Source organism: Saccopteryx bilineata, chromosome 2, assembly GCF_036850765.1.
Source record: "Saccopteryx bilineata isolate mSacBil1 chromosome 2, mSacBil1_pri_phased_curated, whole genome shotgun sequence".
NCBI lineage: Eukaryota > Metazoa > Chordata > Mammalia > Chiroptera > Emballonuridae > Saccopteryx > Saccopteryx bilineata.
This window is the reverse complement of record NC_089491.1, coordinates 37,602,956-37,619,594: the sequence shown is the minus strand read 5'-3', so window position 1 is coordinate 37,619,594 and position 16,639 is coordinate 37,602,956. Positions and strand designations below refer to the sequence as shown.

At 53.4% G+C, this 16,639-nt stretch overlaps 2 protein-coding genes across 4 annotated transcripts; both read left to right on the top strand.

Moving 5' to 3' along the window:
* The first annotated feature begins 5,161 nt into the window (after window positions 1–5,161).
* Window positions 5,162–6,140, top strand: HRCT1 (histidine rich carboxyl terminus 1). The gene has a single exon (XM_066254700.1). The coding sequence runs from the start codon at window positions 5,345–5,347 to the stop codon at window positions 5,660–5,662; it is 318 nt and encodes a 105-aa protein (XP_066110797.1). The 5' UTR covers window positions 5,162–5,344; the 3' UTR covers window positions 5,663–6,140.
* Window positions 6,141–6,968: 828 nt separating this feature from the next.
* On the top strand, window positions 6,969–14,693 carry SPAAR (small regulatory polypeptide of amino acid response). Of its 3 annotated transcripts, XM_066256778.1 has the most exons (4): window positions 6,969–7,019; window positions 7,529–7,719; window positions 8,472–8,725; window positions 10,809–14,693. In XM_066256778.1, exon 4 carries the CDS (start codon window positions 11,135–11,137, stop codon window positions 11,360–11,362), a length of 228 nt encoding a protein of 75 aa, XP_066112875.1. In that variant the 5' UTR covers window positions 6,969–7,019; window positions 7,529–7,719; window positions 8,472–8,725; window positions 10,809–11,134; the 3' UTR covers window positions 11,363–14,693. The 3 variants fall into 3 exon arrangements, 2 of the variants coding, with proteins under 2 accessions (XP_066112875.1, XP_066112874.1); XR_010729059.1 differs by lacking the exons at window positions 6,969–7,019; window positions 7,529–7,719; window positions 8,472–8,725 and adding an exon at window positions 8,732–10,288 and having other exon boundaries at window positions 10,746–11,139; XM_066256777.1 differs by lacking the exons at window positions 6,969–7,019; window positions 7,529–7,719; window positions 8,472–8,725 and adding an exon at window positions 8,753–10,288.
* Window positions 14,694–16,639: the final 1,946 nt, after the last annotated feature.

Genomic DNA, 16,639 nt, shown 5'->3' with positions numbered 1-16,639 from the left:
TAACTGCATGGGTTCAAATTATGATCGATAAACAAAAATCAGGATACTATAACTTGACAGGTCAGGATATGGAACTAATTTATTTACAGTGTGACCACTAGGTGGTGCCACCAATTAGTAAAAACAATGGCTGTTAACACTGGACAACGAAGAATCATTTACAGATGATTCAAGCACAAGTTTGTGAGATTGTATGAACTTGTATGCACTTGTGATATGTGCATGAGTGCATGTGCACATATTTTATGATGCATGAGTTTGACCACAGAACAATGTTGGTTTATAAGTGCATACACACATGCAAGAACGTGTATAAGTCTGTGCACCCTGGAGAGTATGAGTGTGAAGCTAGATGATATGAACTTCAAGAGACAAAGCCATTAGCATGTGGTCTGGAATCCTGGTCCTCAATGGCTAGGCAGGTTGCATGTGGAGTGTGCAGAAGGCCTAATCCTATAGGAGAAACAACAGCACCACAGGGCAGCTTTTCTGAGGAAGGGGATCCCTAGACAGAGCCATGGGTTCCTCAAAGTCATCAGTCCTACAAGCCTGTATCCAGTCAGAACTCCAAGAAGGTCTCAGTCACTTCTGAAGTCTCATCACTTTTTCCGGAGTGCCCAAAGCATTTCTAACATGTTTACACTGGGATCCTAGCTCACATCGAGGTGGAGAGTGACTGCACCTAAGAAAATAAATGTATGTAAGTGTGTGTGAGAGGGGTGAGGGGCCCCGACCCCGGCTCCCTCCATATCCTTCTTCCTCTCTCTCTGTGGAAGGGCTCCAGCCAATCTCAGACTCTCAGTCTGGACACCCTCACCCTCCGGGAACAGTCTAGATTGCCTGCTAAAGAGTGTGGCCCACAAAGCTGGGGGAACTTAGCTAAATTCTTTCCCTTCTCTGGCCTCAGTTTCCCCAACTTTCAGTGAGGGCTGGGTCTCAGTGACTCTGAGAGGCCCTGTTGCTGCCTGAAGTCCTGCAAAGCTGTAGGTTGCCAGACTCTGCCCCCTCCAGTGGCTGGTGTGAGATGGGAGTCTGCCCCCTCCAGTGGCTGTTGTGATGTGGAAGTCTGCCCCCTCCAGTGGCTGATGTGACGTGGGACTCTGCCCCCTCCAGTGGCCGGTGTGATGTGGGAGTCTGCCCCCTCCAGTGGCTGGTGTGATGTGGGAGTCTGCCCCCTCCAGTGGCTGGTGTGATGTGGGAGTCTGCCCCCTCCAGTGGCCGGTGTAAGATGGGAGTCTGCCCCCTCCAGTGGATGGTGTGATGTGGGAGTCTGCCCCCTCCAGTGGCTGGTGTGATGTGGGAGTCTGCCCCCTCCAGTGGCTGGTGTGACGTGGGAGTCTGCCCCCTCCAGTGGCTGGTGTGACGTGGGACTCTGCCCCCTCCAGTGGCTGGTGTGATGTGGGAGTCTGCCACCTCCAGTGGCTGGTGTGATGTGGGAGTCTGCCCCCTCCAGTGGCTGGTGTGACGTGGGACTCTGCCCCCTCCAGTGGCTGGTGTGATGTGGGAGTCTGCCCCCTCCAGTGGCTGGTGTGATGTGGGAGTCTGCCCCCTCCAGTAGCCGGTGTAAGATGGGAGTCTGCCCCCTCCAGTGGATGGTGTGATGTGGGAGTCTGCCCCCTCCAGTGGCCGGTGTGATGTGGGAGTCTGCCCCCTCCAGTGGCTGGTGTGATGTGGGAGTCTGCCCCCTCCAGTGGCTGGTGTGACGTGGGACTCTGCCCCCTCCAGTGGCTGGTGTGGTGTGGGAGTCTGCCCCCTCCAGTGGCTGGTGTGATGTGGGAGTCTGCCCCCTCCAGTGGCTGGTGTGGTGTGGGAGTCTGCCCCCTCCAGTGGCTGGTGTGACGTGGGAGTCTGCCCCCTCCAGTGGCTGGTGTGGTGTGGGAGTCTGCCCCCTCCAGTGGCTGGTGTGATGTGGGAGTCTGCCCCCTCCAGTTGCCGGTGTGACGTGGGAGTCTGCCCCCTCCAGTGGCTGGTGTGATGTGGGAGTCTGCCCCCTCCAGTGGCTGGTGTGGTGTGGGACTCTGCCCCCTCCAGTGGCTGGTGTGATGTGGGAGTCTGCCCCCTCCAGTGGCTGGTGTGAGATGGGAGTCTGCCCCCTCCAGTGGATGGTGTAGTGTGGGAGTCTGCCCCCTCCAGTGGCCGGTGTAAGATGGGAGTCTGCCCCCTCCAGTGGCTGGTGTGATGTGGGAGTCTGCCCCCTCCAGTGGCTGGTGTGATGTGGGAGTCTGCCCCCTCCAGTGGATGGTGTAGTGTGGGAGTCTGCCCTCTCCAGTGGCTGGTGTGAGATGGGAGTCTGCCCCCTCCAGTGGCTGGTGTGATGTGGGAGTCTGCCCCCTCCAGTGGCTGGTGTGAGATGGGAGTCTGCCCCCTCCAGTGGATGGTGTAGTGTGGGAGTCTGCCCTCTCCAGTGGCTGGTGTGAGATGGGAGTCTGCCCCCTCCAGTGGCTGGTGTGACGTGGGACTCTGCCCCCTCCAGTGGCTGGTGTGGTGTGGGAGTCTGCCCCCTCCAGTGGCTGGTGTGAGATGGGAGTCTGCCCCCTCCAGTGGCTGGTGTGGTGTGGGAGTCTGCCCCCTCCAGTGGCTGGTGTAATGTGGGAGTCTGCCCTCTCCAGTGGCTGGTGTGAGATGGGAGTCTGCCCCCTCCAGTGGCTGGTGTGAGATGGGAGTCTGCCCCCTCCAGTGGCTGGTGTGAGATGGGAGTCTGCCCCCTCCAGTGGCTGGTGTGAGATGGGACTCTGCCCCCTCCAGTGGCTGGTGTAATGTGGGAGTCTGCCCCCTCCAGTGGCTGGTGTGAGATGGGAGTCTGCCCCCTCAAGTGGCTGGTGTGATGTGGGAGTCTGCCCCCTCCAGTGGCTGGTGTGAGATGGGAGTCTGCCCCCTCCAGTGGCTGGTGTGGTGTGGGAGTCTGCCCCCTCCAGTGGCTGGTGTGAGATGGGAGTCTGCCCCCTCCAGTGGCTGGTGTGGTGTGGGAGTCTGCGCCCTCCAGTGGCTGGTGTGACGTGGGAGTCTGCCCCCTCCAATGGCTGGTGTGGTGTGGGAGTCTGCCCCCTCCAGTGGCTGGTGTGACGTGGGAGTCTGCCCCCTCCAGTGGCTGGTGTGGTGTAGGAGTCTGCCCCCTCCAGTGGCTGGTGTGACGTGGGAGTCTGCCCCCTCCAGTGGCTGGTGTGGTGTGGGAGTCTGCCCCCTCCAGTGGCTGGTGTGGTGTGGGAGTCTGCCCCCTCCAGTGGCTGGTGTGACGTGGGACTCTGCCCCCTCCAGTGGCTGGTGTGGTGTGGGAGTCTGCCCCCTCCAGTGGCTGGTGTGGTGTGGGAGTCTGCCCCCTCCAGTGGCTGGTGTGACGTGGGACTCTGCCCCCTCCAGTGGCTGGTGTGGTGTGGGAGTCTTCCCCCTCCAGTGGCTGGTGTGGTGTGGGAGTCTTTCCCCTCCAGTGGCTGGTGTGGTGTGGGACTCTGCCCCCTCCAGTGGCTGGTGTGAGATGGGAGTCTGCCCCCTCCAGTGGCTGGTGTGAGATGGGAGTCTGTCCCCTCCAGTGGCTGGTGTGAGATGGGAGTCTGCCCCCTCCAGTGGCTGGTGTGAGATGGGAGTCTGCCCCCTCCAGTGGCTGGTGTAGTGTGGGAGTCTTCTTGGAGAAGCTCAGCAGAAAGAGAAAGTTCCTCCTGCTCCTTCTATCTAACTTCCCTCCTTAATAGGCCCCTAGGGAAGGCGGCTGAGTTCCCAGGGAGGGCCCAGAGCTGACAGGATGAAGTTCTCACTCCAGCATCATTAAAAGTTCAAGTGGCTTTCCCTGGGGAGGCAAAAGCCTCAGGATTCATTAGACCTGCTGTCCCTTGAGCCCAATTTGGTAGAAGGAATGTTTGGCATTTTCATCCAGAGAAGATTTTCATTAAGGGCTCGAGACCTCCCTGGGAGAGCTCATCTCCCCTTGAAGTCAGAGAAGGAAGATCTCTGGAGATCACCTCTTGCCTTTGCACTTTTTCAGAGAGGGAAACAGGCCGGGTCAGGGAACAGTCTTGCCCAAGGCCACATGCAGCCAGCCTTACCAGCTGCTGGAACATTCCTTCAGGTGGCAGGGAGATGGGCACACACTCAAGAAGGAGCAGAGAGGAAAGGACAGAAATTCAGCAGGGAGGGCCCCTGGGGACCAGTGGTTTCAGGGATGTGGGCGCAGAACTGCAGTTTGGGGACGCCCTGGGTGAGAACAGCCCGACAAGCCTTCTACAGAAAGGCTGCCCAGGGAGATAGTGGGCACCCATCCCTGAGGTAGTGAGTCAAATGGACAAATGTTTGTCTAGAATGATCAGAAGAGATTCAATACTATGAAGGGGAGAGGAGTCTTCAACTGCTCAGGTCCTGCCTGCTCTGTAAATTCTCCACCAGCAGGAATAGCATGTCCAGGCTGCTGGGCAGGGAGGGCAAGAAAGGGAACAAGGAGCCTGCCGTTTATGACAAGTCGAGACTGTTGAACTGGAAACCAAGAGGCTGAGACTGGGGCCTGGCCTCTGCGAGCGCAGCAACCTCTTTCCTGCCTCCTGCAGTCCTGGGCTATCGCCCAGATCCTCTTGGCTCCCGGACCCGGCGGCCCGAGGACCTAGAGATAGTTGTTCAACCTCCCTGAATGGTGAAAATCTGCCCAAAAGCTCCTGAAGTGGGACAATTGGTTTGACATAACCTGACTCAGTCCCAGAGGACTCTGTGGCCACAGGCTCTTGGATGCCAAGGTCTCCCAAGTCATCTAGTTCAGACTCCACTGCAGAAACATGGATGGCAAACATATGCCACAAACTGGTTTAAATGCTTTATAATCTTAACTCTTTGAATCCTCAAAAACTCCTATGAGGGAAGATATTCTTGTTAGCCATGTTACAGATGAGGAAACTGAGGCACAGACAGGTTAGGTAACTTGTGCACAGTCACAGAACTAGTGGGTCATGTGGTTCCAGAACCCATGTTCTTAATCACTGTGCTTTACTGTCTCTAAAAGAGGAGGGAGCTGAGGTCCTGGAAGAGGAAGAGGCTGGCCTGGTCACTTGGGCAGGCAGTAGGGATGGGAGTTAGACCTCTTATCTTCAGACTCAAGGCTCTTGCCTCCACACTCCCCCACCCCTGCCTGACAGTCCTCTGTCCCCACCCAGCTTCCTGTCAAACCTCCGCAGAGTTAACAGCCGCCTGGCCTCACCCTTGGCCTGCAGTTCCAGCCCAAAGAGGCTGTGGCCACATTCCCTGGCTGCCTTCCAGCCTCCCGGAGCTGAGACAACAGTCCAGCGACTGCGAGGGCTGCGCAGAGGGCGCCGAAGGGGAGGAAGCAGCAGCAGCCACCGCTGTGCAGAGGAGACCATTGAGATCCCAGATGCTGGGCCTCCTGTGGAGCACGACTCTGGTGGGCTTGATCACAGGCTCTGCTGTGGCTGTTCTGCTGCTGCTGCTGCTGCTGGTCACCTGCCTGCACAGCGGACAGCAGGACCCTGACGTGGAGCAGAACCGTCCTGCTGTGAGGAGAAACCGAGTTCGGCGGACCAAGCCTTGGTTCTTCCGGGGCCGGGGCCGCCTGGGACACTTTCACCACCCCCATCGTCCTGGCCATGTGCCTCACATGCACCACGTGGGCCTCCACCACCATCACCAACACCGCCTCCACAAGGCCCACGCCCACCGAGGCCACCACTGATGCCCGTGGACGGCCGCCACTGCTTGCTGTACCACCTCCAGGATGAGTGCACCCCATGTTCCTGTGCAGAAGGGCACCTCTCTGTGGTGAACACTGGGAGCTGTGCCTGGATCCAGCTTGTGCTTCACTGTGCCCCAGTGAACCACAGAGGCAGAGGACAGAGGAGCAGCTGGGGTGGCCCTGCGTATACTGGAGGGAAGGAGGGCGAGAGCAGGGGTGATCTTTCGGGGACAAACACCACCTTTTGGCTGTAATTCCCAGTGGGCACCAGAAGTGCCCTGATGAACGTAGGCGATGAGAGATGTCCCTGCTCCCCCTGAAGTGCTTCCCTTCTGACACCCTCAGGCTGCGGGGAGTAGGTGGGGAGCTGGGAGGAGCCCTGGCTATGTCCTTTCATTTGGAAAAGGCATTCTGAGGCTGCACAGTTAATTCACTGGGGCTTTAATAAGAAAATAAAATAAAAACCATCAAGAAGCTTTGTGAAGAGGCTCTTTATTACAACTCAAGTGGGAGGGAGGGCGGGCCAGGCCCACGTCTGCACTGCCCGGGCACCTCCCTCTCCGATGGGAAGTGAGTGCCTGGGACGGTGGCCTCTGCCTGGGGCTGGAGGGCTGGCTGTGCAGTGGGGGAGCTGGGTAGGCTCTGCAGCGCCCCCTGCACGTTGGTGAGAAGGGCATGGGGTCCGAGTTCTGAGGGAGGACTTCGGGCTCGTGTGCAGCCCTGTGCAGAGGGGGCTCTTTGTGTACCAGTGGGGCTCTACGGGACTCAGAGAGGACGGGTGAGGTCACCCAGGCTGGCCTCTAGATCTCTATCTACCTCTGGTGTTCTTTGCAGCCCATCTCCAGGGCACACTGAGCCCTGGGACCTGCTCCACTCCACCAGCTATGTTGAATTCAATGTTTCCTTGGTAACTGGGTCAAGGTTTCTCATCCAGACCTTGAGCCTCCAGCCAGCCTGTCCTCGTAGTGCCTGTGTGTAGTGATAGGGTTGAGAGGGTAGGGTGGGTTTTTTAAACTGGGAGGTGTGGTGCTAGGTGACCTTGGAGAGTGCTTGCCTCCTTGGGGTCTCAGTTTCCTCCTCCCTAAAATGGGACAAATGACAGAGACTCCCTGCCAAAGCCAGAAGGCATGTTTCCAAATACCCAAGAATAGCTGGCAGAATTCCACAGGGAGGAAGGAAGTCTGGTTCTGAGGCCTGCAGCCCGTGCCTATGAGCTGGGTGGGAAGCGGAGGGGGAGAGGCTTGGGGGCCTGGCGAGGTGGTGGGGAGGGGCTTGAGAACAGGCCAGAAAGTCAGGGGCCTGCTGACTCACTGGAACAGAACGTCCTGTTTCTTTTCCGTTTCCTTGCGGATTCTCTGTGAGTGCTTGGGCTGGGGTTGGGGGCTGAGGGGCAGAAGGAGGCAAACTTGCACTGACAGCTACACTAGATTTCTGGGCTGGGAAGGTAGATCATGAGTCGCCCTGTGTTGATTTTATCTCTGCTGTGTCCTTCAGATTTGGCCTCCGTCCCCATCCCAGTGCCTACCCTAACTCATCCCCAGCTGGACCCCTGCTACTGCCCGTCTGAGTATGCCCCCTTTCCGAAGCATCTCGGAGCTGCGCTGTGGCCTGCAGGATCTGCTGAGGCTCCTCCCTACCCTGAGCATCAGGGCTCTGCCTCTGGCCTGGGCTGGTTCCCGCCTCCCACCTTTGCTCTTTGTTCCATCCTCACTGCTTTAGTCATCAGCCACAGAAACACCCTGCACCTTATTCTCTCTATCTTTGTCCAAGAAGAAATCTTCCTATGGGTTTCCAACTAATTATTATTATTATTGTTCTTATTGTATTTCTTTTGGAGCACTGACCACACTTTATTTCTCTCCCTAGAGGTCTGAGGCAGGATTCAAGGCCCCTGCTCTCATACATCTGAGAACCCTTGGTGAACCCCCTGGCCCTCAGCCCAGAACCAGACCACACAACAGATGGTCAAGAAAGATTCTCAGAGACTCATGCTTTCTGGAGAAGTAAATATGGTTGGAATAACCACAGCCAGAAGTTTGGGGCCTGAAACACACCAGGTAGAGATAGGGCCCTGTGTGGTTTGGTCTTTGGGCTCCTGGGGACTCTGAGGGGCCTCGTGCTCCATCTCCCCAGTGGTGAGGTTCAGGGGGTGGTCTGAAAGGCAGAAAACATTTAAAGGTGGAGGTTGTAGCCCTCTGGCCTAAAGCTCCCTTCCCTCTCCTACCTCCGCAGAGCCCCATGTCAGCTTTGGGGGGGCCTGCCTTTCCTAAGTGTGGCTCCAGCCTTTAGGAGAATGGTGCCCTCTTATTTCAAAATGCCCGCCCTCACCTTTTCCCTTGTTAATATAAGTGCAATGTAGGGAAGGTGGCCTTTTTTTTCTGGTCAGTTGGTGACAATGGATGCTGGGAGGAAATAGTCTCTAAGTGATAGATATCTTTGGGAGTCCTACTGCATTTGGGCCCAGGGTTTGGGGCTGTATATCACAAGATCACAAAAGTCACAAGTCAGAGAAAAGCGACATGGGGAAAACCCTAAGGAAAAACATCTCTGAATTGTGGGCAAAGGATTAGGCTATTTTGCTCTTCTCAACTCTCTTGATAATGCTGACAAGTGCAAAGGGACTGCTGAGGGTGGTTGGGGGTGAGGGTACTGAGCCGGCAGGGGGTGAGGCTGCCCAGGCGGGCCTCCCAGGCTCTACCTCATTCCAGCCCGTCTCCAGATGGGACCTGCGGAAGCACTGCTCCTGCAGGAAGTATCCGATCTTTGTCCACCTTTATCCATGGTTATTTGTTCTTTTTTATCCCCCTAGACTTGAGATGCCACATTGATCATTTGACACTGCAGATGGCCAGTGTGAGGTCCATGAAGACCCCTAAAAGCCTTCAAAGCAGACTGTATCTGTCCTCACTATATAACCCGGGTCCCTCTCATTATGCCTCATGACCTCCATTCAAATACTGAATGCCTATTATGAGCAGGGACCAGAAGGCCTATTTTACAGGTGAATCAAAGAAGGGTCCCCAAATCTCAGAAACAGAAAAGGAAACTGATACAAGGCAGAAGGTAAGAGGGCCGAACCATTGTCCTTTATTCTAGTTTAAGAATGCTGAACAATGCACACCGACCACAGCTGGCCTCCAACTCCATTTACCCACAAAGAACAGGCACATGAGAAGTCAAAGAAACAAAAAACCCAGCTTGAAACCAAGTCTGCCTGATACTCTCTATCCCTGAATCGACTAGTTGATCTTGGTAATTCAATCTGAAACCACCAGCACCACAGATTGACTCCTCATGTTTCCTTCTCTCTGCTTTTGGTTGTCCCAGTTAATACAGAGAATTCCAGGTGTCCAGCATTCTGTCATGGCCCCAGCTTGCCCCATGCTCCTCTTCTGCTCTTGGAGAACCCTCATGCCCAGATTTGTTTGAAAACGGAAGAGTGAGAATTTGACAGGGCATCATGCTCTCAATAGCGCTCCCCCTTCTGTGAGTAGGCAGTTTCCTAAAGCTGGTACTGAAGAAAGTTCAATGGGGCCTTGGAGAAATTGAGAAGGACCCTGGCTGTGTGACCTTGGACTAGTCCTTGGCTCTCTCTTAGCCTCCATACTCTGATCAGTAAAACCGCAGAATGAGCCCTGGCCAGGTAGCTCGGCTGGTTAGAGCATCATCCTCTTATGCCAAGGTTGTGGGGTGGATCCCTGATCAGAGCACATACAAGAGTCAATCAGTGAGTACATAAATAGGTGGAACAACAAGTCCATGTTTCTCCCTCTCTCTCTCAAATCAATAGATAAAAAACAAACAAACAAACAAACAAAAAACTGCAGAATGAGGCATCTGCTCTGTGGAAAGAACATTGACGTGGGAGGGAGGGCCAGGAAACTCCTCTTCAGCCATTTGCTGTTCTTGTTGTTACTACAAATTAGCAACAGGCCACAGGCAAGTCATGTATCCTCTGATTACCAGCATCTGAATCTGTAAAATGGAGGCAAGATCGCTCCACAGGGTTGCTGGGCCGATTTTATGAGATGATGCCTGGCTGTGTCCTATACAGGTACCGGGAATTATTGTTTCTCATGACTCCGTTTCTCAGTGTTTGAGTAAAGTGTGGCTAATCACCCACTTTAGAAGTAGTGGTCTAAAGTAGAAGTTCTAAAAAGTAGTCTCCTTTGTAGAAGTAGTGGCAGTCTCAGGAGGTGCTGGCTGTTAAAAGGGCTGTGACCCAGTGAGTATCAGGACAGAGCCCCTTCTGGCAGACTTGCTCTGTCTGCCTGGGACAGACTGAGACTGGGACTGGCTTGACCCCTGCCCCACCCGGTTAAGTGGAGAACCTGGGGTGGGGATGCAGGGCTGGAATGGCATGGGTGTGCTTGGGGGGTGGGGTAAGTGCGGTCACCAAGGGTGACAGGCAGCTGCGCAGGTCCTGGGCCCTCACTCACAACCGGAGGAAGGAATTCAGGAAGTGCTCACAGCCGCTCAGACATCTTGGAGCCTGGTCCCTGGCAGGACCAAGGCTGCAGCACCCAGGGTTGAAAGCATGCTGTGACCAGGCTCCTGGGGTGGCCGCCAGGTCAGGAAGTCATGGCACCACACACAGCCAGAGCGGCTGTTCCTGGAAAGCCCAGGGTAAGTTTTCACAACATCTGAGGGTGAGCAGTGGGGTGTGAGCAGGCAGTGCCGGGGGCTGGAGGGCTGAGGAGAAGGCCGGCCAGGAGAGGGCTTCTCCAGGAACTGCGAGGCAGAGGGGCTTAGAGCTCCGGGCCCTATCTACCCAGCATTCTCTCACCCCCACGCAGAAAAGGAGGCCAGATGTTACAGGCCCTCCCCCACAGCCCCTGCTGAGGGCCCCCATGGCCCTCCAGTGAACCCACGGGCTGCTCCCACCCTGCCCAGGGTATTGTCTTCCTGCCCACTGGTGCCCTGCCCCCAACCCAGGGCCAGGGTCTCAGGAGACAGCAGATAGGCAGGTTCAAGGACTGGCCCAGGGTTCCTCCGGGGGAGAAGCCCGCACTCATCCTGGATCCACAGGAGGGCGAGTATTTTGTCTTTTGTCTGAGTGTACAAACTCTCCTGAAATCTGTAGGCGTCACCAGAGGGCCGGGTTGGCAAGGCTCCTTGTGAGAAGTCTTCTTCCCCCTCCTTCCAGCTCTTCCGAGATCAGGGAGCATTGCGCGCACATCTCTCGGGACAGCGTTTCTTCCGGAGTCTGCCAGTCGCGTTCACCACAGCTCTCAGAAGCCTGGCCAGACTTAGAAGACAGTGACAGAGGTCGGAGTAGTGCCATGCGGGGTCTCCAACGGCCCAGAGAGGACATGACCCAGGACCTCAGACCAGTATCTTCTTAGAAGACGGCAGGGAGAGTGACTGGAAAAGCCGGGTACCTGTCGCCACTCAGCGCCCCATTTTGGATGGGGAGCTAAGACTCCAAGACGCACCCCAGTTTGCTCAGCGCGTCAGCTGCCACGCGGGGCCATGGAAACGGCTGTGATTGGTATGGTGGCAGTGCTGTTTGTGGTTACCGTGGCCATCACCTGCATTCTCTGCTGCTTCAGCTGTGACTCGAGAGCCCAGGATACTCAGGGGGGCCCTGGTCGCAGCTTCACAGTGGCCACGTTTCAGCAGGAAGCTTCTCTCTTCACCGGGCCAAGTCGCCATGCCCAGGCAGTGGTGGGTGCCCGGGACTTCTGGACCTTCATGTGAGGTCTGACAGGCCCCAGCATTTGCTCTGCTGGTGGGTCAGACTCACCCACACCCAGCAAGCCTTCCCTGATTTCCCACTCCTCCAAACCTGGCATTCTTGTCCTTCCTTGCCTATATCCAGCACACTTCATGTTGCATCCCATCCTGAGCTGCTGTAACCTCTGGCCTGGGATAGAGTGCTGGGACCAGGTGGGAATCAGCCCTGTCCCCCAAACTCAGCTGGACCCTACCCACAGGATGGGGCTTAGGAGAAGTCTGAAAGTGAGTGACCGAACAATGTTGGATTGCATGGTGGGCCAGCTCTTCTGATCTACAAGGGAACTGAAATTTATTGTAAACAGGGTTCGGTTAAAGCACATTAACCTGAGGATGCCTAGAACTGGTTCTATTACCACCAGAAGAAACAGCGCCCTCAAGTGGACATTTTTACACACCAGGTCTTATCTGCTCCCCTGAGTCTTTTTGCTACTTGCATGTGCACATCCCACAGAGCACAACCCTGAAACCTGCCCTTGACAGTTGCCTGAAATCATCTCTGAAAGTCTGAAACCAAAGGGCTACTTCCCAGGAACAAATGCTTTATTTACTTTATAATTGAAAATATATATCCTTTTATGGGTCTCCCGAGCGTCAGGGCTGAAAAACCACAAAAGGAAACAAGAGAAAATCAGAGTCACAGAAAGTATGAGATATTTTATTAACAGGAAAGCCAGAAAGAAGACTTTGAAACATATTCTGAACGACACTTTATTACTCTGTTTTTATTGGGCTCTTCTATTCTTAGAGAATGTGGCTGGAGTCTCTCAGAAATGACAGAAAATCAAGGACTCAAAGATAATGCCAAATAAGTTAAAATGTTACATTGAGAGCATGTAACGAACTTTCGTTTCCATCGCAAATAAAGAAAGGCTTAGATTTTTTTAAAGGCAAATCTGTTTTCTCTGTACCCATGAAAGAAACGCAGTGCCATATTTAGAGTATAGTTTGAAGGGTAGAAAATTCTGAGCCTCTATTCGGCCCTGAATAAATGGCTCTCCCAGGACCTGCCTGTTGAGGGGGTCAGGAACAACCCTGATGGTGGCTCTGGTCTCTGAGTGTGCCCAAACAGGCCACCTTGGCCATGTGACTGCCACAGGAAGGATTCTCAGAGAGTAAGGCTTGGGGCTGCAAAAGTACGGAGGGTTAAGGGGCCCGGGGTAGAGTTAGATTGATGGATAGGGATTGAGTGGGTGAATACAGGGAGGGGAGAGGCACAGCCCAGAGATGGGAGCTCCTGGAGACCATATCTTGGACACTTTGGACCCTAGAGTCTCCAAGCAGGGCATTCACAGATGTATGTGGAAGGAAACTGGCTATAGGGAGGACCTGGGGATTGAGTAAAGTGAACTGTTGTAGGTCTCGTTCTCTGAAAGTGAATACTGAGACAGAGTTTTGGATGCAAGATGTTTATAGGGCCTGACCAGGTGGTGGCACTGTGGGTAGAACATCGACTTGGGATGCTGAGGTCCCAGGTTCGAAACACCGAGGTTGCTGGCTTGAGTGTGAGGTCATTGACGTAAGCCTAGGATTATAGACATGATTCCCATTGTTGCAAGCTTGAGTCCAGAGGTTGCTGGCTTGAAGCCCAAGGTCACTGGGTTGAGCCCAAGGTTACTGGCTTGAGCAAGGGGTCACTGGCTTGGCTGGAGCCCCCAGTTAAGGCACATATGAGAAAGCAATCAGTGAACAACTAAAGTGTCACAACTATGAATTGATGCTTCTCATCTCTCTCCCTTCCTCTCTAAAAATAAAATGTTTATAGGGATTAGTGTCTGTGAGGGGAAGGAGGAGGAAGCAGGACTGGGTAGAAGAAGTCAAACTGTAACGCAGGGCTTCACTCTACACCCACCATTGCTCCATCTCTGAGTGCTGCCCACCCCCCTCCTCCAGGGTTTGCCTTCAGGCCAAGCAGCTCTGCAGCTGAGGCTGGCCCGGAGGTCCTGCACTGAAGGGGCCCTGGGCAGTGCGCCTCCACAGGAACTCAGCAGGGGCTGTTCTTAGAGGCACCCAGACCAGTCAGAGGTGGGTGAGCAGGTCCAGGCACAAAGAAATACCTGGGAGCAAGAGCTCTAGGTGGGTCTGGCCTGTGGTGGCACAGTGGATAGCACATCAACCTGGAATGCTGAAGTCACCAATTTGAAACCCTGAGCTTGCCCGGTCAAGGCACTTATGACGAGCAATCAGTGAACAGCTAAAGTGAAGCAACTGTGAGTTGCTACTTCTCACTCCCACCCCCTTCCCTCTCTCTGTAAAATCAATAAAATATAAATATTTTTTAATATGGGAGGCCTATTGCTTGTTTTAAAATCAATGAAATCTTAAAAACAATTATAAAAATTTTTATTTAAAAAAAAGCTCAAGTTGGGCAGAGATGGGGGTGCAAGATCTGGGCAGGATGAAAAGAATGGGCCTTGGGTGCTCTCTGCCTTCAAACAGAGTTGGCTCTGCTCTATACTGTGTGGTCACCACCCTCCCTGGCTCAGTGGAGGGAGGGGTCTGAAGGCTGGAAGTACGCATGTCACTGCAAACAAAGCAATGGGGGGCACAGCCTCACTCTGCAGGTGACGGGCAGCCTGCTGAGCCCTGGTTCTCCTCATTTGCTCATCCATCCATCAATCCATCCATCCATCCACCCACTCCATTTACTCACTATTGATGAAGGAATGTCCAAACCTATAGAAAAGTTTTATAAGAGTTTATGTGAGCCCAAAATTTGAAGACAAGCCCAGATGCAAGATCTCAACAGCTTGAGAAAATGTTCTGGAGAATGACAGTCTTGCAGTTTCTTCTCTGCATTTCGATTCAAGGAGAAAATGTAAGGCAGCCACATGACACCCATTGGTGATAGGTTAACGAGGTGGGAGACAAAGCGGGGAAAGCTCTAGGACTGGATAAAAATCAAAATGAAGAAACACACAGTTCTTTATATTGGTGGGTATGGGATAGTTAATTAAAATATATATTACATAAGTCCTGCCTGGGTAGCTCAGTTGCTCAGAACATTGTCCTGATATACCAAGGTTGTGAGTTCAATCCCTGGTCAGGGCACACACAGGAATCAACCAATGAATGCATAAATAAGTAGAACAACAAACTGATGTTTCTCTCTCTCTTAAATCGATGACTAAAAAGAGTGCTTTTCTTTAGAAAGTTTTTGCAGTCATAGAGATGGTATATGGGGAACAAGATAACCAAGAGGAGCTCTGTGGCCCCGTGCTCTGGTGGTCTTGGGCTCTGATGCCTGCGATTACATCTTCGAGGGGTCTGGAAAATAAAGTCACTCTGACATTTCAAAGGCATGTCATCCTATGCGTGAGAACAATGGACAGGGCGCACTTAAAGATTGACCTTTGCTAAGGAAGCTGTAGGCCTGGGACTTGACTACTTGCTGTGGCCTGCCCAGTTCGGAACTTTTATGTTCAGATCATCCTGTGTGGTTACTTTTGGTCAGGCTTGCCACCTGGTCCCTGGGCTTGTCAGTTTTATTATGTAGCCCCTTTAAAAATATACATCACTTACTCATGCATTTATTCATTCATTCCATCACTTATTCTCTTATTCGGTCATCTGCTACTCAATTTAATAAACACTGGCTGAGCACCGACTGTGTTCTGGGCCCTGCCCAGGGAATGTGGGAGTAAACCAGACCCAGTCCCAGCACTGGACGAACTCCGAATGAAGTGACCTAGACAAGGCTACAAATCAGTCAGGTGCTGGGAGCGGGGTGGGGAGAGCTGGGAGACCCAGGGAAACCTGGGAGGAGTTGGTCCTTGGGCAGGACTTGAAGAAAAGAGGGCACTTGAACATGCAGAATTTGGAGGAAGGTAGTCCAGACGAAGGGAACAGGATGGGCAGAGTTTCAGAGACGGTGAAGGCAGAGAGAGGGTAAGCCCTTCATCTTGACCTGGCATGAGGAGCTGGAGCTGGACAACAGCCAGAGGGAAGCCCTTCTTGCCACATCTGGCCAGCATGTTTCTGGGCACTAGCTGGTGAAGGCAGCAGAGAAGCAGCCTCGCTTGTCGGGCTGAGCAGGTACAGTCTCTCCAAGCACACACAAACAGCACTGAAGTCGGCTGCTGCTACAGGAGAGTGGGGCTCCTGCCGTGGGAACTGGAGCAAAGGCTCTGGGAGACTCTGGGCGAGAGGCCAGCTCCATGCGGAGGGGGACCGGCGGGGTGGGAAGAGCTGTTCAAGGAAAGCAGGGAGCTTGAGAAGGGAAGGCAGTCAAGGCCAGCACCCTGGAGCAGGCTGGAGAAGGGAGAGGAAGGGGGGGGGGGGGAGCTGGTGGGCAGAGAAGTGGTGAATAGATTCCCAGATTTAGCAAATAAAAATACAGGACATCCAGTTAATTTAAAGCTCAGATAGGCAGCAAATCATTTTCAGTATGAATTTGTCCCCTGCAATATTTGGGACATATTTATACTAAAACATTTGTTGTCTATCTGAGATTCTGACTTAACTGGGTGTCCTATGTATTACCTGGCAATACTGCAGAGGAGAGAGTGGCTCTCAGAGAGGATGGGTCAACCTGTTGAAAGCACCAGGGGGACAGGGAAGGTAAGTACAGAGACGAGACTTGGATTTTGCAGTATAGCAGTTGACAGTGACCTTGGTTTGGGTGGGTTGAAAGGAGCAGCCCCACAGTGGTATGCTTGTATATAGGGCAGTGGTTCTCAAAGTGTGCGCCAGGGCACAGTGGTGCACCCTAGAAGATTTCCAGGTGCGCCCTATGGTATTCCAGAGAAATATGTGCCTGTTGGGGACCAAAAAACCAACAGGGTTTCTGGAGTTTAGATTTTGGGGGGACAGAGGTGTGGGGAATTGGCTGTAAGCTGGCAGCCTGCCCAACCCCCCACCTCACCTGCCTGATTAGGTTGCAAAAGGCTGGTAAGCTGTGGTGCTGGATTGTTTATACTACCCCCAATGTTCCCAGGAAAGACTGGAGGCAAATTTCTTCTAAACTTTGTTTGGTATAAAGTTAAGATGATATGTATAGTGGGGGTTTTGGATTGATGATTAAACATAAAGAATTGTCTCTTGAAGCCTTTCGGATTTCTATAAAAGAAGAATATGTGGCAATATCTAAAAAAGCTTTGAACATTTTACTACAATTTTCAACATCCTATTTACGTAAATTAGAATTTTCTACCCTCAACACAAGTAAGAGTAAAAAGAGAGGAATTCTTAAATGTATTGACGAGGAAATGAGAGTTTGCCTTTCAAATATATGCCCAAACA

What these genes read in the sequence shown, in the direction of transcription:
- SPAAR (XM_066256778.1), top strand. Translation starts at nt 11,135, where the DNA reads ATGGAAACGGCTGTGATTGGTATGGTGGCAGTGCTGTTTGTGGTTACC.
- HRCT1 (XM_066254700.1), top strand. Translation starts at nt 5,345, where the DNA reads ATGCTGGGCCTCCTGTGGAGCACGACTCTGGTGGGCTTGATCACAGGC.